This window comes from Rhinolophus hipposideros (genome assembly GCF_964194185.1).
Source record: "Rhinolophus hipposideros genome assembly, chromosome: 11".
Lineage (NCBI taxonomy): Eukaryota > Metazoa > Chordata > Mammalia > Chiroptera > Rhinolophidae > Rhinolophus > Rhinolophus hipposideros.
In genome coordinates, this window is record NC_138057.1 from 67,877,831 (window position 1) to 67,895,819 (window position 17,989).

At 43.4% G+C, this 17,989-nt stretch overlaps 1 protein-coding gene across 1 annotated transcript in view; it reads right to left on the bottom strand.

The window, feature by feature from the left end:
- Positions 1 to 17,989, bottom strand: part of ASTN2 (astrotactin 2) — a gene marked incomplete at its 3' end in the record, with an annotated part of 830,851 nt that overhangs the window by 153,780 nt on the left and 659,082 nt on the right. Inside the window, exon 17 of the mRNA XM_081066707.1 lies at positions 17,457 to 17,722. Coding sequence (XP_080922833.1) covers positions 17,457 to 17,722 — 266 coding nt within the window. The remainder of the gene's footprint in view (positions 1 to 17,456; positions 17,723 to 17,989) is intronic.

Genomic DNA, 17,989 nt, shown 5'->3' on the forward strand with positions numbered 1-17,989 from the left:
CTCCAGCCATGCTTTTCGCCTCTAGCTTTTTGCATGCTATTTCCTCTCCTTGGAACACTCTTCCTCCATCCAATAATTTCTCCCAATGACTAATACATCAACTTTCAGCTGGGAGACCACCTCTTGCAGACAGCACTCCCCAACCCTCTAAAGCTGGGACAGACTCCTTCCTTTAGAACACATCTTCCCCCACATTTTGTTATAATAAAACTTATTTCACTATGTCATATTTTCTCATCTATTTCACTGCTTATCTGTCTCTTCTAATCGACTGTGTGCAAATTGAGGTTGGGGTCCTGTCTGCTTCATTGACTATTTAATCCCTAGTGCCTGACATAGAGTAGGGGCTCAGTAATTGATTAATCAATTTGTCTATCATAAATTAATTAACATTAAGAACCCCAATTATGTCATATCTCTGTTCTTTCACCCTGTGCCGGCCTTCGCATGAAGATTTCTTGGAGTCTCTTAACCTGTACATGCTCCTACCAGATGCCAAGCTCATTCCTGAGAACAGCCCAGGAACTCTAAGAGCCAAAGCTCTTGACTGTAAAACCTCCAACATCCTACAATAAATAGGAAAAGGTTTTCAAGCTTTTCGTACGAAGCATCCAAATATCAGAGGGGACAAGTGCAAAATTTCTCTGAAGTCTCTTTCTTAAATGTTTATGCAAATTGCATGTTTTATTCCACAATAGGCGTGGGTTGCTTTTAATATTAAAACAATAGATATTTTTCCCAAAAAAAGTTTTCTCACAGTGTGATCCCTGGACCTCTTGCCTCATTAATGACTTGAAGCACTTGTTAGAAATTCAGAATTTCGAGGCTAAACTCAGACCTACTGAGTAAGAATCCTGGGAGAGGTGCCCCAGAATCTGTGATTTAATACACTCCCAGGTGATTCGTATGTACAACCACTTTCAAGAATCTCAGATCTCTTTATCCTGTGGCTTTGGATCTATCCTAGCGTATCACAGTATATTCCCCCGTGGGTTAGGGAACTCCAGTTTGAGAATAAAAACCTACAGAATTTTAATAGATACCTTTAGGATATAAGATATAAGGGACAGCGTGGTGATCATATTTAAACTAAATGTCCCTACCAAAATTGATTATTTGACACCAACTGGGCAAATCTGATTTTTTTTTCCCCTTGGAAATTTAGATCCACATGTTCATTGGCAACTCTGAGTGCTTCAACTAGTATGACATACAAAGCTGGACTTGGCTAGGGTGGGCTTGTCCTGTTGAGGGGCTGCAAGGAGGCCAGAGAAGGGAGGGAAGGGGGAGAAGAGTGGAAGGGAGCAGAGGGGTATGGAGAGGGAGAGGGAGAAAGAGAGGGAGAAGGAGACGGAGAGGAAGAGAGAGGGAGAGGGACAGGGACAGGGAGAAGAAGAGGGAGAGAGAGAGGGAGAGGGAGCGCTACCCAGCTAGCTTAAGTGCAGCGAGAAGGGGAGATGACAAGCTCTAGGATTATTGCTAAGAGTGGCCTCCTGGATGCTGGTAGCTTGGCTATACTCTCTGTCCTTGAGTTACATGAGAAATCACTGTATCGTAATAATTTCTCCCTTTTTTGTTTTGAAAGTTTCAGTGGGTTTCCAGGGTTTCTTTTTTTACCACTAAAAGGGTTCCACTGAAAAAAGTATAAATATTCTGCTTCTTAGCCTAGCACCCAAGGCCCTTCAGACTGATGCCAAATACCCTCCCTGACCTCATGTCCTACAACCACCGTCGACTTCAGTCCTACATACCAGCTACATTGAACCACTTGTCATGGACCAGCCAGTCAACACACTTTTATGCCATTGTATCTTTGCATGTGGTTTCCCTCAGCCTATAATGCCTTTCCTGCATTCTGCCGTTGATCTAATACCCATTCTTTAAGACCCACTACCACTACAATCTGTTTTGGAAACGCTTTTCTGATTTCCCAGCAGAACTGAAGGCCCCCTTGCACCTTGGACAACACATCTGTTAGTGAACTGCAATATTTTATTGAATTATTTATCTGGATGTTTGTCCTCTCGACTGAACTTGGAGTTCTTTGCCTTGTTTTATCACAAGCTCCTTGCACAAGGCCTGACCCAAAGTAGGTACTCCATAAATGTTTGTTGCACAAATAAGTGTTGCATGGCTAAGTGGTAAATGCTGCAGAACAGAAGACTGGGTGCTCTTTGGATGTCTACTCCATGTTATCCTAGTAGACCTGCTCAGTCATGAGGACAACGGATTGTGCTTGCATTATTCCAAACTATCTCCAGACCATTTGTCCTGGCTGTCACTGAGCTGATAGCAATTGTGAAAGTGATGAATAGCAGACCAATTATGAGCAATAGGAAACATCAGTTATAACTCCAGGGAGAAGACACAGCCATATCAGTAGCCTCATCCATCTATTTGTGAGTCATCTTCCCAAGGCATCTTGCCCTGCGACCTTGAACTGCCAAGGGCTTCTTAGTCTCACACAAATCCAAGTTCTTCAGAGAATGGCTCCCTCTCTCAGCCTGTCTCCTACAAGGCGTTGTTCCTGGCTCACTCCGTCCTGGAAGGGGAAACCTGGATGGAATTCACACACTTTTCCTCAGGGAAGCCTTTAGCCAAGGATCCCGCCCCACCCAATCCACAAGACCTGTCTTTGACAGATAGCAACCCTTCTCCCCTGTGCTAAGAACATCTGGTGATGAGAGGTGGCTGGGAAGATTTCAAGAGGAAGATTTGTCCAAGATTGTGGAGTTCATGTCGCTAAATGCTAGCTTAAGTTAATGGTGAGTTCCTGAGTCAAGGACTGCAGAATTTCCCTTTGTGACCACTGGTGACCTCATTTTTCCAGTACACCCATTTTCCCTGAAGAGGCATCCGAGGGAGGCAGGCTCTCCAGATGGTGGGCTTCCATGGTTGGGTCTGTGGGTGGGGGCAGGAAAAGAAAGGTCAGAGGACAGGAGAGGACAGGCTTAACTTAGACCCAGACTGAGCTTATCTTTGCCTTTGAAAGGGAGCTTTAGATGTTTGGTTGAGGGAGTTGTGAGAAGGGAGATTTTGATCAGGTCCATTGCAGGCACATTTCCATCATGGAAAATTGGGCGCTGAGAAGTCTAGATCCCTTACCCCAGCAAAGGGTGTTACACATGCTGGAGGGATGGAAGAACATGAAGGTGAAGAGTATGGTCTTTGGAACCAAACTGTGGATTCAAATCTTGGTGCTATCAGTAAGCAAACTGACGAAGCGACTCCAACTCTCTCTGTTTCACTTTCCCCACGTGTAACATGAGGGTATATTAATACCTACATCGATAAGTCATGCTATAAGGATCATTAAAGTACCTAAAATAATGCCAGGTCCATATATGTATCCACACATGTACATATATTTGATAATTAAATGACTGACAAGGCCCTGAACTTGAGTGTTCTCTAGATGGAAGCAGATTAATGAATGTAATCAAGTTGTAATTTATAATTATTTATAGACAAAAGTAATTCTAGACATATTTATGCTCATAATTATTTTGATTCTTTTTTATATTTTTCCAATGGGGAAAATGTATCATTAGAACCAAATGTCAGATAACAAGATTCTTTGCTTTGGGGTAAGTATCTGCAAACTGACTACCTTTTTGTTTTTCTAATCAATGGGCGTGTGAGGGCAAGGCATTTACTATTTATTGTACATCTACTCTGTGCCGGATGCTTTAATTAGAAGCCAGAGCAGGAGGAGAAGAGAAAAGGAGGAAAAGAAAAAGGAGAGGGAAGATGAAAAAGATAACGGAAGAAGAAACAAACCGCAGCTAATATTGATCAAGTTTTAAATCATCCTAGGCATTGCTAAGTGCCTTTCATACATAATCTTACTTAACCTAACAGAAACTCTATGAGTTAAATCATCCTCATGTTATCCTCATGGAGATTGAGTGATTAAGTTATATTTCCATAGTATGTGGCAAAATAAGAATGTAAGTCTAGGTCTATTATAGCATCCATAACCATCTTAGGAAGCAGGTCTTATTATCCCCATCACACAGATAAGAAAATGGTGCTCAAGTAGGCTAAGTCACATGTACAATGCCATCCAACAGGTAAGAATAAAATCTGGAATTCAAATCTGTATCTTGTTGACATCAAAACTTGGGCCCTGTAAATGACATCTCATTAAAACTCAAAAATTTCAAAATCTCACTAACAAGTCTGTTTATCTTGAATGTAACTAACAACCTCCTGAAAATAAAAAAAAAGTAGACAAATCTACGTGTATCTGTATAAATATACATAAGTATGTATGTAAAGCAGGTGGTCGAAGAACATCATTTCATTCAATGCCGTTTCATTATAACATTGATGAGATGCCATAGAAACTTAATTTTTATTTATATCAATTAGTCTTTGGTAAAATTGGCTTCATTGTACGTCATTTCATTTAATGGTGCAGAACCTATTGATGACGTTAAATGAGGACTTACTGTATAACAATACATCTACCTATAGGTATATATTGTATCTCTATTTTATCCAACTCCATTAAAAATGGGTATCTGCACATCTGAGAAATAACAACTATGAGAAAAGCACTATGGAGGGATGGACAGAGCTTCACTAATGTGTACAAGCAGCTACCATGCTTCCACTTCCTGGTATTCCCCTTGATTTTTTGAAGGGAGGCAAAAAGTTCTGGAAAAGGATACAGGCTGGGCAAGCAAAAGCTGAGGTGGCCAAGACCAAGCTCTTTTAAGGATGGACTGACACTCCCCCAAAAAAAGGTTAAAAAGGGGGTTTTGGATTGAGTTAACAGGAGGCCTCTGTTGTATTTTAAGACAAAAACTCTGATTAGATGGTGGATCAGAACCCAGCTTTCAAAGGGCTGAGAAGTGACTAAGAAGTGAGAACAGAACAAGATGTTTTGCCATCAAGGAAAGGTAAACAGAAAGCTAGTGACAGGAGGGACTCTAGAATCCAAGAAAGGCTACTTGATGATAGAATGGCTCGTCCATGTCAAAGAGTACAGGAGAGCCAATGGTGAGGTAATCTCTAGAACTTACCACAGGCTGACACCACAGGCTATGAAACCAGGAAAGCATGTGTGCAAATCCTGCTTCTATAACTACTGGCTGTGTGACTTTGAGAAGAGAGATCTCCTTTAGCCACCCAAAGGCTATGTTTGAATACCTACTATGTGCACTAAAGATAGAAACTATTGGTGACAAGACAAACACAAAAGTCTGGAAGCAAAAGCCTTGGATTCTACCTTTAATTCTGCAGGCAAGTGAAGGAGCCTCTGTTAAGTAAGGCTCCGTGTGTTCCAACTTCTTTCTTCATAAATCACACATAATAGAAGACCACAGATATATTGAGTTCTTTCAGAGGCTGGGATAATAAGGATGGCTGGGATAGGACAGTCTGAGGTAAGAATCAGACTGAGATGATGGAACACTATTGAAGGAACTGCGGATATTTACCAGAAGAGAAGTCCAACTAAAACTTACGAGTAAGACACCTTCAAGTACCTGAAAGACCGTCACGTAGAAGCAGGAGGGAAGACTCACTTTTAGTGAGCTGTGTCTGTGTGCCACGCACTGCTGCTAAGTACCTTCCATGGATTATCTCAGTTAATTTGCTACATAATTCCAAAAGGTACACATTGTTGGTCCCCTTACATTGAGAAGAAAACAGAAGCTGAAAAACTTCAGTAATGTGCCCAAAGGCACACAGAAATGTTGTGGTTAAGCTGATACGTGGAGCCCTCATTTCTCTGATTCTAAAACACATGCTCTGTCTAGTAAACCAATAGATAAAAGTGTCTTCCAGTATAGCGCTGATGGATAGAGCTAGAAATGACAAGAATAGGAAATGTATAGGAAAATATTGACTCAACACCAAAAAAGGATGTTTTAGTAGACAGAGAACAGGCAGCTAGGGGGTCACTGAGCACGCTACATATTATTGGGAGTATTCAAACAGGCTCTTGGGTAGGGGGGCACAGAAGAATCGTTAAACTGGAGAACATGGTGATGGTACAAAGGGTATGGTTTGAGTCCTTAGCTTTTAGAAATACAAACTTGCACATTTACACATAACATTATATAACGTTTAAGGTGAGAGCAGGTGAAGCAGGGTTGGCATGAGATGATCATTGTTGGAACTAGAAGGTTGGGCAACACACGGCAGCGGTTCATTACACTGTTCTCTCTATCTTCACATATGTTGTACTTTTCCAAACTAAATTGTTTGGGCGTTGGGTAGGAGAAGATCCAGGGATGAACAGTGCTCCCCCAAACAGGAAAATCTGCAGATGAAGCTAAAAATAAAAAGAAGCGCAGGGTCCAAGGACACGCCACACTCGTCGAGGGTTTCTCCTCCTCTCAGGACTTGAGTGTATGGCCTGGAATTGTTACTGCTCGGAAATCACAGGGATGACATGACTCTGTTGAGCAGAGAAGGCACTGCCCAGATTGACAGGCTGTGTGACGGTACACACCGACGCTGCTTTCACTGGAGCTGCCCGGTGAATTGTGAGGCACATCTGGAATGACTCTTCTTCTCAGAGTAGAGAGAACTAGACAGAGGGAGTTGAATTGTTTGTGAATTCTCTCTGGGCCTTTAGCATTGCTGCTGACTGAAGTTGCCTACTGACCCAAGAAGAGCCCCCTGTGAGCAGGGCTCAGCTCCAACAGGAACAAGCCCAGCACCATTTTGGCTGGAGCCACCTTTGCAGAACACCCTGAGATAAATGATGGCTCGGTGATAAATAAGCCGTTGTGGATTCCAGCCCTGGCTCTGACATGTGGGATCCCGGTGGGGTTCAGAGGGTGGCACCTACCTTTTCGGAGACTCAGTTTCTTTATCTGTAAAATGATAACCACTGATACCTGCATAGGCCTACTGAGAGAATTCAGGGAGCCAGGGCATGTGAAAGCAGCATGTAAACATACCCGAGCAAGATGGTAACTCATTTGCTTCTCATTCATTCATTCATTCATTCATTCATTTGTTCTCATTAAAATTATATTTATTGTATGTCTTACTATGCGTCGGGTACTATACTAGGAGCTGTTGGTACCATACGTAGTAAGTTTGTCCAGACCCTGGTCCCATGGAGTTTACCCCCTAGAGAATGGGAAAATATTCTGACTCGGTATAAGGATGGACATTCTAGAAGTGGGGGAACCAGGATGATTAGGGGTCACCGAGCACTCTGTTACGGGGAATGTTCAAACACAGGCTCCATAAACTTTGCAAGGTGCGGTGGAAAGGAATCAAGACGGAGAGTAGGGTTGGACTAGATGCTTGTACAGTGCCTGCATTCCTGAGTTGACCTGCTCTTTCTTCCTCACAGGCACTGTAGTCATTACAAAATAAAATAATAAAATGTGGAGGATGAGAAGGAGGACAGACAGACATTAATCAAGCGATGATAAAACATCAAAGCACAATGAAAAACTAGGATAAAATAATATTCAAGCAAGTAAGTAAACACATAAGCAAACATGGGGACCTTAGCAAATGCAGAAGCCTTAGCAGTCTGATAGGTGAGTAGGTGAGTAGCATTAGCCAACTCAGTGGAAAGAAGTGAGGGGAGGGGTGAAACACATGCCACATTGAGAGGCGAACATGTGCAAGGATTCTTTGGCATGACAAAAGAGAGCGTGTTCAGAAACTGGAGGGTCAGTTTCTGGAGGACAGTAGGGATACAAGATGAGTTTGAAGGAGTCGGAAGAGCCAGTCCAAAGAGCCCTTGGTGTTGATCCTAAGAGTAACTGGAATCCAGTTAAGGGTTTTAATCAGGAGACTGAAGTGAACAAATTATAGTTTCGAAAATATCATTCTGGCTACAAGAAAAAGAATGGATTAGAAGGGCCAGGTTCATTGTTAGCCAGTTTGGAGGCTACTGCAATAGTCCAGGCAAGATTGGAGCAGACTGGGCAAAAGTGAACATATTTGAGAAAATCCTTAAGAAGAAAATTCTATAGGATTTGTTAATGGGTTGTAGTGTCGGGGGTTTGGGTGCAGACAGGAAAGAATGAGAGGTACCGGAGATGTCTTATAGGTTTCAGGATTACAAGAACTGAGATAGGAAACACTATCAGAAGACTGGCAAAGTCATTTATGGCAAATGAGGAGAAGCCACCATCTTCCATTGGATGGAAGGAATCAACCCTGTAATGAATGAGGGTCATTCAGTGCAGACTGCAGACATTTTTCAAAAATTTGGGGCGTTAAGTAAAGACATCAAGATACGACAACTGGAGAAGAAGATAATATCACGCAGCAATAGTGTCTACAGTATACATTAGACTTCCATTTATTATACTTCATTTAAGAAGTTGAAGGAGGTAGCTCGTAGGGAGAGCATATAGCGAAGTTGAAAAAGCTCAAGTACCCAGGTCAAACCCTGGTTCCAGCAGTTCCTATTTGTAAGACCTTGCGACAAGGTGATCTGACTTTTCCTTGCCTCAGTTTTCATAACGGGAAAAGCAAGATAATAATAGTACCCACCATGAGAGGAGGTTGATGAGAGGATTTGGTGAGCTCAGTACAGAAAGTGCTTGAGCTGAGCTCCTGGCACAACTGAAGTGCTCAGTCAACGGTTGTTATTAAAAGTCCACGGTGGGAGACATTCTGCCGTTCTCTTTTTTTTATTACATTTGCTAACTGAATTCAATGTCCCATGGCGTGGGGGGCAGAAACCATAAGTGCTCTAATCTTTAACATGCAAAAATGTTTCATTTGCTAAGTCTGCATGTCTTGTATATTTTATTAAATCTGGGAGTCTTCTGGTCCCATGAAATCGCTCCGTTTTCCAAATAGGCAAGCCAAGCATTAAGTTCCTCTTGTGTAATGGACCGTGAGGTGAGCATGTTGAGTAATATGTGGATTATTTCCCCCTGTTTTCTTTGATCTTCCCTCTTGCCAAGGATTGCATGATAGTCTCGTCCCTGGCCAGCTCACCTCCTTCTCAGAATGGACAAGAGATGAAGAGGAAGTGGCCCACACGAGCAGAGAGGATTTACACCGGATTTTAAGAAGCGCTTGACTTTCTTAATCCCTAACAAGGAATTAATCCCTGAAGGACTTCCAGAATGAGAAAGACGAAAGACATACTAAACATGATTTGGGGTCGTGGTTCTCAAGCTCAGGTGTATCAGAATCATGTGGGAAACTTGTGAAGATGCAGATTCCACCCTCTCCCCCCGCCCCACCCAGAGAATTCCAATCAGTAGGAAGAAGCCAAGGATCTGCATTTTTAACAAACGCTTCTGCCATAACCACCCCAAGTGATTCTGACAGACTTTGAGTCACTCTGAGATCCAGGTATCCATACACCACGAGGCACTCCTGGCCTCTATTACTCTTCTTCACTTTCCCCATCCCCTTCATTTTCTAATATACTATATTATTCACTATTCTGATTGTTTATGTCTCTCACACGTGCTCCAGTAGAATGAACTGTCCAGATGGTGAAACTATATTCCTGTTTTGCTCCCTGTTGTATCCCAAATGGCCAGAACAGAGCCTGGTCCATACAAGACCCTTGGTAAATATTTGTTAAAGTTATTTGAATTGAAGTCTCCCAGCCATCTCACGTATGGGCTTCAGCAGTAAACACCCCAACTAACTGGACCTGAGATTTTAGTGTTCTACATTTGGGTCAAAAACATTTAGAAAATGTGCTGATGACATGTATCTTTTTCCCAGGACAAAAATAAATCACAATTATGTATAATTCTGCATAAACTTTCTGGAGATGGAGATCCAAAGACCCTTTAACATCGGGGATTTGAAGACCCCACATGAATAACCTTTGCCATGAAGCAGCCCTGGCCCCTGCAATTCAACTTTCAACTGTTGCTGTAGTTGTTAGCCTAAACCTCACATCTAGACAAGTCTTTCCCTTGACCCCAAATCTTGAAGGACTTATTATAGTCTACCTCGTACCCAAATCCCTCAGCACGGCATTCAAAGTTGCCCACATTTCAGCCTTCTGCATATCACTTCTCCAGTTTTCTCTCTCCCAAATCTTTCAGGCCTGTCACAAGAGTGATAAACACATAAACTTTAGGAACACACATCCGGATTTGAGTTTGGAGCCCACAGGTCATTAGCTGTGTGATCTTAGATAAATTATGTATCTCCTAAAAGCCTCGGGTTTTTGCTTTTTAATTTGTGAAATGGGCATAAGCGAGTATACATCCAATGCATTGTAGCAGGATAAAGAGTACATATACAGAGGGTGCCAAAAAATGTATACACCTTTTAAGAAAGGAAAACTATGTTAAAATTATAATACTGAGTATATACTGATAATAAAAGATGAATACAAGTTACGTTTGACTTCTGCAACTACAAGAGGTGCTCAAAGTGGTTACCATCAGCATCCATACACTTCTGATTATGGCAAACTACTGCTTGAGCAACACTGAGCAAAGTGTCCACTTGTCTACATTTTTGGCACCCCAAATACACATATTCATACACATAAAACACTTAAAAATGCCAGGGGTATAGCTGGCATGCAATAATTGCTGGATTTCCGTATGATTTCACTCACATGTGGGAAGTAAAATAAAAAGCATTAAAAAAAATAAAATAAACAAACTCATAGTTGCAGACAACAAAGTAGCGGTTACCATAGAGGAAAAGTAATGGGGGGAGGATGAGGAGGATAATGGGGGTCACTGTGACGAAAGGAGACCAGACTTCAGTGGCAAGCACTTAATAAAGTACACAGATGTTATATTATAAAGTTGGACACCTGAAATTTATATAATGTTATTAACCAATGTTACCCCAATAAATTTAATAATACAAAATACATTTAAAAATTCTTGGGTTTCATTCTTCTCTTCTATATGCTTGGCACATAGTATTTGACGTAACTTTCTTTCCCCTTCTTTTCCAGTGTATCTTAGTCTAGACCAAGGCTTGTCAAACTTTTTTCGTAAAGGACTAGACAGTAAACATTTTTGGCTTTGCATGTTATACCATCTTCTGCGGCTGCTACCCAACTCTGAGACTGTTACAGGAAAGCACCATAGGAAGCTTGCACACAGACGACTTTGGCTATGGTTCATAAGCTTTATTTATAAAAACAGGTGGAAGGCTGAATTTCACTGTTGGGCCACTCATAGTCTTCCGACTCTGGCCTAGACTAGCTTTGGAATTCTACAAACCTGGGTTCAAGCTTCTCTGAGCCTCAGTCTCCTCATCTATGAAATGGGGATAATAATAGTACTTCCCTCATAAATTGTTGGATGATTAAATGAGATAAAGCGCTAAAGCCTTTGGCACAGTTTTTGGCACACAATATTATCTTCATCATCAAGAGACTTGCCTCCAGCGATTTTACTATCTGCCCATATCTACCTTCCCTTCCCCAAAAATCCTTTCCAGAGTCTCCCTTTCAAGAGTTTCTTTCTCCCTCTTTCCTAACACGGTTGGAATGTGTACTGCAGTATTTGAAAATAAATCATGCATTAATGCAGCATATGCAAGTAATTACTTAGGTTGCTCTTTTGCCTCATCCAGTTGACTATGAGCTCCTTGAAGGCACAATCTATGTCTTATTCCCCTCTGTATCATATCTCCAGCACAGTATCTGGTATACATAAGCACCCATGCAAAGGGATGGTGTTACGGTGGTGGTGACGGCGGTGGTGATAATGGCGGTGATGATAATGGGGGGGGGCAAAATCTTGGCTGTTAATTTCTTTTCAAAGAGCAGTTATTTGGAATTCTCTTCTCAGTTGGAGCCAAAAAGTGTAAATAGAGAAAACAAGTCTTTCTGGCAGAGAGGGAGAATCTTCTGGAAGGTCATACAACCACAACAAGACCAAAATTATACATGGCTCTTCCTAGGGCAGAATGAAAAGAAAAAGAAAAATTCTCACATCATCAGAAGTCAGGGGACCTGAGCACTAGAAAAGCATTATCCAGATCTAGAGAGTATTTTACAGTCTTCAAAACTATAGCAAGCAATCTCCTAATGTTTCTATATGAGGGCCCTGTGAGGAAAGTTAGCACCACCCATTTCATAGTTTCATAGATGAGGAAACTAAGTCTCAGAGAGATGACAGACATCTCTGAGGTCAGAAGCCATGCCTGACTACTTAGCATTCAGACTTAGCTGTGTGACCCAGAACGAGTCATTCTTCATTTCTGGGTCTCAGTTTTAACTATTTGTAAAATAAAGAGGTTGATCTGTAATATAAATAGGATATAATTTTAATATCCCTTTCTAGGCATATATACTGCGACATTGGGATAGAGGATAAGACATGCATATCTTTCTCTGTCCCATATGAATTTAAGGAGTAAAACTGGTAAAGCTCTGGACAAAAAAATAATTTGCAGGGCCCAGCATGCCTCTCCCATCTCAAAATATTTCCCTATTCAGAGTAGAAGTTAGACCTGACCCTATCACAGCACCAGAGGGCACCATGGGTAAGGATAACCTGTATTTCTCACCTCACAGATAAAGAAACAAAGGCCCAAACAGAAGCATTCATGTCCAAGGCCATATAACAATCAAGGGTGGAGCCTGGTTCAGATTCCAGGTGCCCCAGTTCTCTAGTCCTTCCACAAAAAACACCTAAGCGCCACATGGATAAGGAGAGATATTGTAATGCCTGCTTTACAAATGAGTAAAAATAAGGTCACCCTGGCAGCCAGTGGCAAAGGTGGGATTTGAATCAGGCTCTTCACTGAGACACTGCCCTTTCTCCCCCTTGAGCCTCCTCTTGTTCACCCAAAGTCTAAATTAACGGCCACACAAAGTCTTGTACATGAAGCACTAGTTATGCTTAGCCAAGCTCCATGGCTTTGGGCTGCGTATGGGTCATTTACCAGGTAGAGGAAGGAGATTTGCATATTAATCAAACTCTCCATTGTAAAGACTTTTTTCCTGCTTTTACTTGTTCAAAACCAGGGGCACAGAGTGTAATGAAGGGTTCCTTTCCAGCCTGAGTAGAAGGCATCATCATTCCCCGTGCATTCATGGACATGGACCCAAGGAGACCCCAAACACTGAAGGAGCTAGTGCCCAATGGTCCCCAAGGCCACCCAGAACACACCATTTCCCTGGTACAGGATCAGAGACCAGAACTGCCCCCACAAACTTCAAGCGAGTCACACCCCCTCTCTGATACTCCTGACTGTATCATGAAATGGGACTCAGGAGTCGAGGTGGCACCTCAAATAACTCAAGGAGTCAGGAGTTCTCACTCAGAAGAATGGTTCCATTCTGCTTTGGAAAGTCTATAGGAGAGGACTTTTTTTTATTCACGTATGGTATCCCTTACCTACAGAGTATGAGCTCCAGAAATGTTTATAAAGTGAGGAGCTGCTCTGAAAATCCCTCCATTTGTAATCTGCCATGTTGGGTGAACCAATGACCCTTCCCATACAAAACATTTAGCTCCTACTCTACACGTCACATCCCTATAGCACTTTGGACATCTGCAAAGTTATCAAGTACTACCTAGAAGAGAAGGTGGCAAAGAAAGGGGTCAGTTTAGACAAATACTCTTTTGTATTATTATCATGGAAAAAGTCTGCCCATGCAACATGGTAGGAGCCAGGCTCTATGCATGCCTTACCTCATGTGATTACCATGAAATAGGGATCGTGAGATCACAATTTACAGATGTGGAAACTGAGGTTTGGAGAGGTCATATAACATCACACAGTGAATAGGGGATTGAGACAGGATTCCAACCCAACGGGGGTGTAGCACAGAGCCTACACTCTCTGCACTTAGACAACACCTCCTGCAGGGAACTCAGAAACTCACTCCTCCTATCAGCTTTTCTTCTTCTTCTTCTTTTTTTTTTCCAGGTGGGAGAAGAAAGGCCCAGAAAGGAAAAGGACTTGCCCCAGGCTTGCTATGACTCAGTGTCAGAAAGTAGGACTTTGTGTGTACCTGTGCTTTATGCATATAGTCTCTGTCTCCAGCTGCAGAGAAGGGCAGAGAGCTGGAGACGCCAGGGGAAAAGGAGTGATGGTGGTTTCAGAAAAGGTAGAAAAACAAGTGATGGAAACAATGAGCATGGCTGCGTTCTCATCACACCAGCCTGGCTCCGTGGCCACAACCCCTTCTCCAGGATCATTTCCAGACCTGCGATGAGGCTGTCCTACCCACTCCTACCACCTGGAACCCTTGGAAAAGCCTAATACACCCTGCAGCCCCTAGATTGCTAGGAAACTTTAAACAGGTCTGGCTTGGGGTTTGGGGGAAAAGAAACTGGAGACTTCGAGGAAGCCAGCTCCGGTCAACCAGCTCTAACGTATCTGTGCAGGAATTACCACGAGGAGCAGAGTTTGGAGCTCAGAAGACAGCAATGGTGCCTGCTGTGTGCCTTAACTCCTCCCTGGCTCCCCACCCCAGAGACCCAATGTCTCACCAACACAGCCTTCACAACTCTGCCTGGCCTGGTCCTGCCACCTCTCCTCAGCATTGCCCAGGGAACTGCCCCTTAATCCAGTCCCCGGCCACACAGGTTCTCACTCAGTTCTTCAAGGAAATGGGCCGTGTTTGCTTATTCTTCAGGCCTTTGCAGCAGCTGGACCTTTACCTGCTATGCGCTCAGGCTCCTCCCTGCCCCCATGCACCTGGCCCCTCAAGACTCAGTTTCCATATGACTTCCTCAGGGCCTCCTGTTACGTGCTTTGAATCCACTGCCCTGGACTTCTCCCGGTACTTAGCAGTCTGTCTTCCTGTATCTGTGTGATTGTTTCATGAGTATCTGTCTTCTCCACAAGTCTGTAAACTCCATGTAGATGAAGATTGTGTCCACCTGTCATACTCTTCACTTCTCAGGGTGTGTGACACAGTACTTGGCATATAGCAGGACTGAAAATACGGAATTAATGAAGCGAGGACCAGTGCTTCAGGAGTGCCAGACCTACTGTAAGGAGAACAGTGACATCTAGTGGCTGCTTTCACACCCTGGGGCCTCTCTGCTAAACACGTCATCAACGGGCCTCAGGAAGACCTCACCAGATCGCCAAAGAATTGAATATCTTGGTGACTCTGAGGGAAACTGGCACAGAATTCAGACATGGGGTCGTCTGACTCCTAAGCAAAGAGGAGAGGAAGCACCAGTCCTCTGCTACCACACATGAGCCAGGAACATGTCACAAAAGTCCCAGGACTTGGTATGGTGCCACAGTACTAATGAGGCGAGTGAGGCCCCGAATGACAGTCGTTGGGGCATGTTCGCAGAGCAGTAAGTGGTGATGCTAACAGCGTCACTCACTTTGGTAGCTGTGCAGGCATAGCTCAGTCCTACGCAGCTACCAAGGTGCTACGATGTTCGTCCTCACTGGCACGGCACTGGTCAGGCCCAGCCTGGTATCCACTGGAAGCTGCAACAGCCTCCTCGCGCGTCTCCCTCCTTCCACTGTCACATTTCCACAATGCACTCTTACCCTGAAGCCAGAGGAGTGGAGATATATGCGCATTTGGCTTTTCTGCTATTGTTACTTCAGGGAACCTTGACGCATAGAATTAGATTATTCGCCCTGCTTGGTCCATGACTCAAGTTCCTTGTTGCACCAGCATGGTTAGGCTTTATGTATTCACCCAGTTAGCCAGTGGGTGATGAGTGGTCAGGGAGTTAGCTACTTTTAACACTTTGATAAACTCCCACAAATCCATCACCCAGAACACCAGCTAGGAACCGGAGTACGTAAGTGTAACAAATGCCCTTGGGGCCATCGCCCTGCCTCCCCTGACTCAGGATTACCATCATCCTGAGTCCTACGGTCATTGTTTCCTTGATTCAATGTTTAAGTGGTTTATCACATCTGTACGTATTCCTAAAAGGTAGTGTGTTAGGGGTGTGTGTGCGTGTGTGTGTGTGTGTTAGCTTAAAATAGTGGAAAAGGTATCATGCTATTGAAAACGTATCTTTGAGACTTATTTTTTTTCATTTATATTAAGTTCACGCATCTCACAGTGAGTGTCACTATAGTTCACTCGTCCTGGCTGTTGTGCAGAATTCTGTTGGATTGTGTGCAGAAGGCTCCTTCTGCCACATAAATCGAATCCTCTCAGCCTCCTGCTAATCCTACTACCCACTGCATCCCACTGCTCTCTAGATAGGGTCCAGATTCTATGACCTAGCTTACAATATTCTAAGTGATCAGGCTCCTTTTGACCCCTCGGCCTCATCTCCGCTCTCTCTCCGTCTCTTCGTCTTAGTCATGGGAAATTTATTTCCATCTTTGTACAGACTGTGTTCTTTTCTGCCTGAGGTCCTCTACCTGATACTCTTCCCACTTTTTTATTCTCATCCCCTCTCGGTCCTCTGTGAAGTCCTGCCTGACCACTCACCACCCACTGGCACTTAGTCCAGTGGAATGCTATGGGAGGGGCACAGAATCCATAGCATCCTACTGGACTTGGTCTCCTTTGGACGTCCAGGGCTGTCTGGGAGTTTCTGTGGAAGGAAGAGTGGGGACCAAGTAGAGATGCTTTATCCACCTTCCTCTTCCACTGAAGGCATAGCATCATTCCTCCTGATTTTAGGGACTGGGGTTCCTGAAGACTGTGTTTGGAAAAAGTGTGCCATATACACAAGTTTGAAAACCAGTGAATCAAATCGTGCATATGATCCCCTCAAGCCCTGACCTACTGTAATTGAAAGTGAGAAACACAGAAAGAGGAAAAAGAGAGGATATAATTTCATGATTAAACATGTCGTCTCTGAAACAGACCAACTTTCAGCAAACCACTAAACATCTTTGAGGTTTCCCACTTGTAAATTGGGAATGACATTAAAATAAACCATACAGAATTGCCATTTTTACAAATAAAAGATGGTCAAAGGTCAGCAATTTCAAATGAATCAACCCAAGATTTATAAGGAGATCATAGCTTTGAAGGGTAGATTGAAAGAGATAATCCAAGTACAGTACTGATTAGATACTGCTAGGTTTTCACAAAACCCGTATCTTCTTCTCCTGAGTATCTTCTTCTCCTGAGTAACAGACAGGTTACTTGCAGACAGGTGTGCTCAGTGGCTGAGTTCTAGCCAATGGAATGGGAGCTGGAATGACATTTGCCACTTTCGGCCTTGGCCCACTGCACTTCTCATGTGCAATCGCCCATGTTCATGCTTTTCTCAACCTGAGTGGAAGCATCAGGTTGAAGGAGTACAAGATAGAATAGGCTGGATCCCTGAACTACTTCTCAGAGTAAAGCCATTCATCAATCAGAAATATCTATTTGGGACTCTGTACAAATCAGAAATAACCTCTATTGCATTAAGCCATTGAGATTCGAAAGTTTGTCGGTTATACCAGCTCCTGTTATGAAGCTATATGTGTACTTAAAACATGGTGAGACAAAAATAAATGCTAGTCATGAAGATGACAGTGACAGTCCCGATGGACAAAGGGCCCATAGGGCAGGAGGTCGGAGGGTTGGTCCTTAGATTCAACTTAGTGGATGTGTCAGGGGAGCTCACCTCCTTGGTCCCATTGTCTTGAATGAGGGTATAAAGGGGCACCACACGGTTGATTTCCAGCAGCACTGGAGTGGGGCTCAGCTGCTCCTTTCCTGGTCGGCGGCAAAGGTGGCAGGTCGATGGACAGCGGCCTTTCTCCTCACAGCGGATCTCTACACCTGAGATGAGCTGGTCATCCGACAGCATCTGGGCAGTCAGCAAACCGGAGAGGTAGGTGATGAAGGGCATGGACTTGAGCTCCTTCTTGCTGCCCAGCTCTGTGGTCTCTGGGGAGGGAGAAATCAATTCAGTATTGTTGAATTTAATCAATTTAAGAATCCCATGTGCTAAGGAGCTGGTATCTGTTGGAAAGGGAAAAAAATGCTAGAGAGGCTTTTTGGAATGAGGACTGGCCTACGGTGTGGAGTCCAGAATGGAATCTGATGCTACCATTTATGTGAAATAGTCCCCTTTCTCTCTTTGTTCTCACTTTCTCCATATTCAAAGATGGTAAGAGGGACGAGAGGATTCTCCAAGGACTATACAAGATGAAA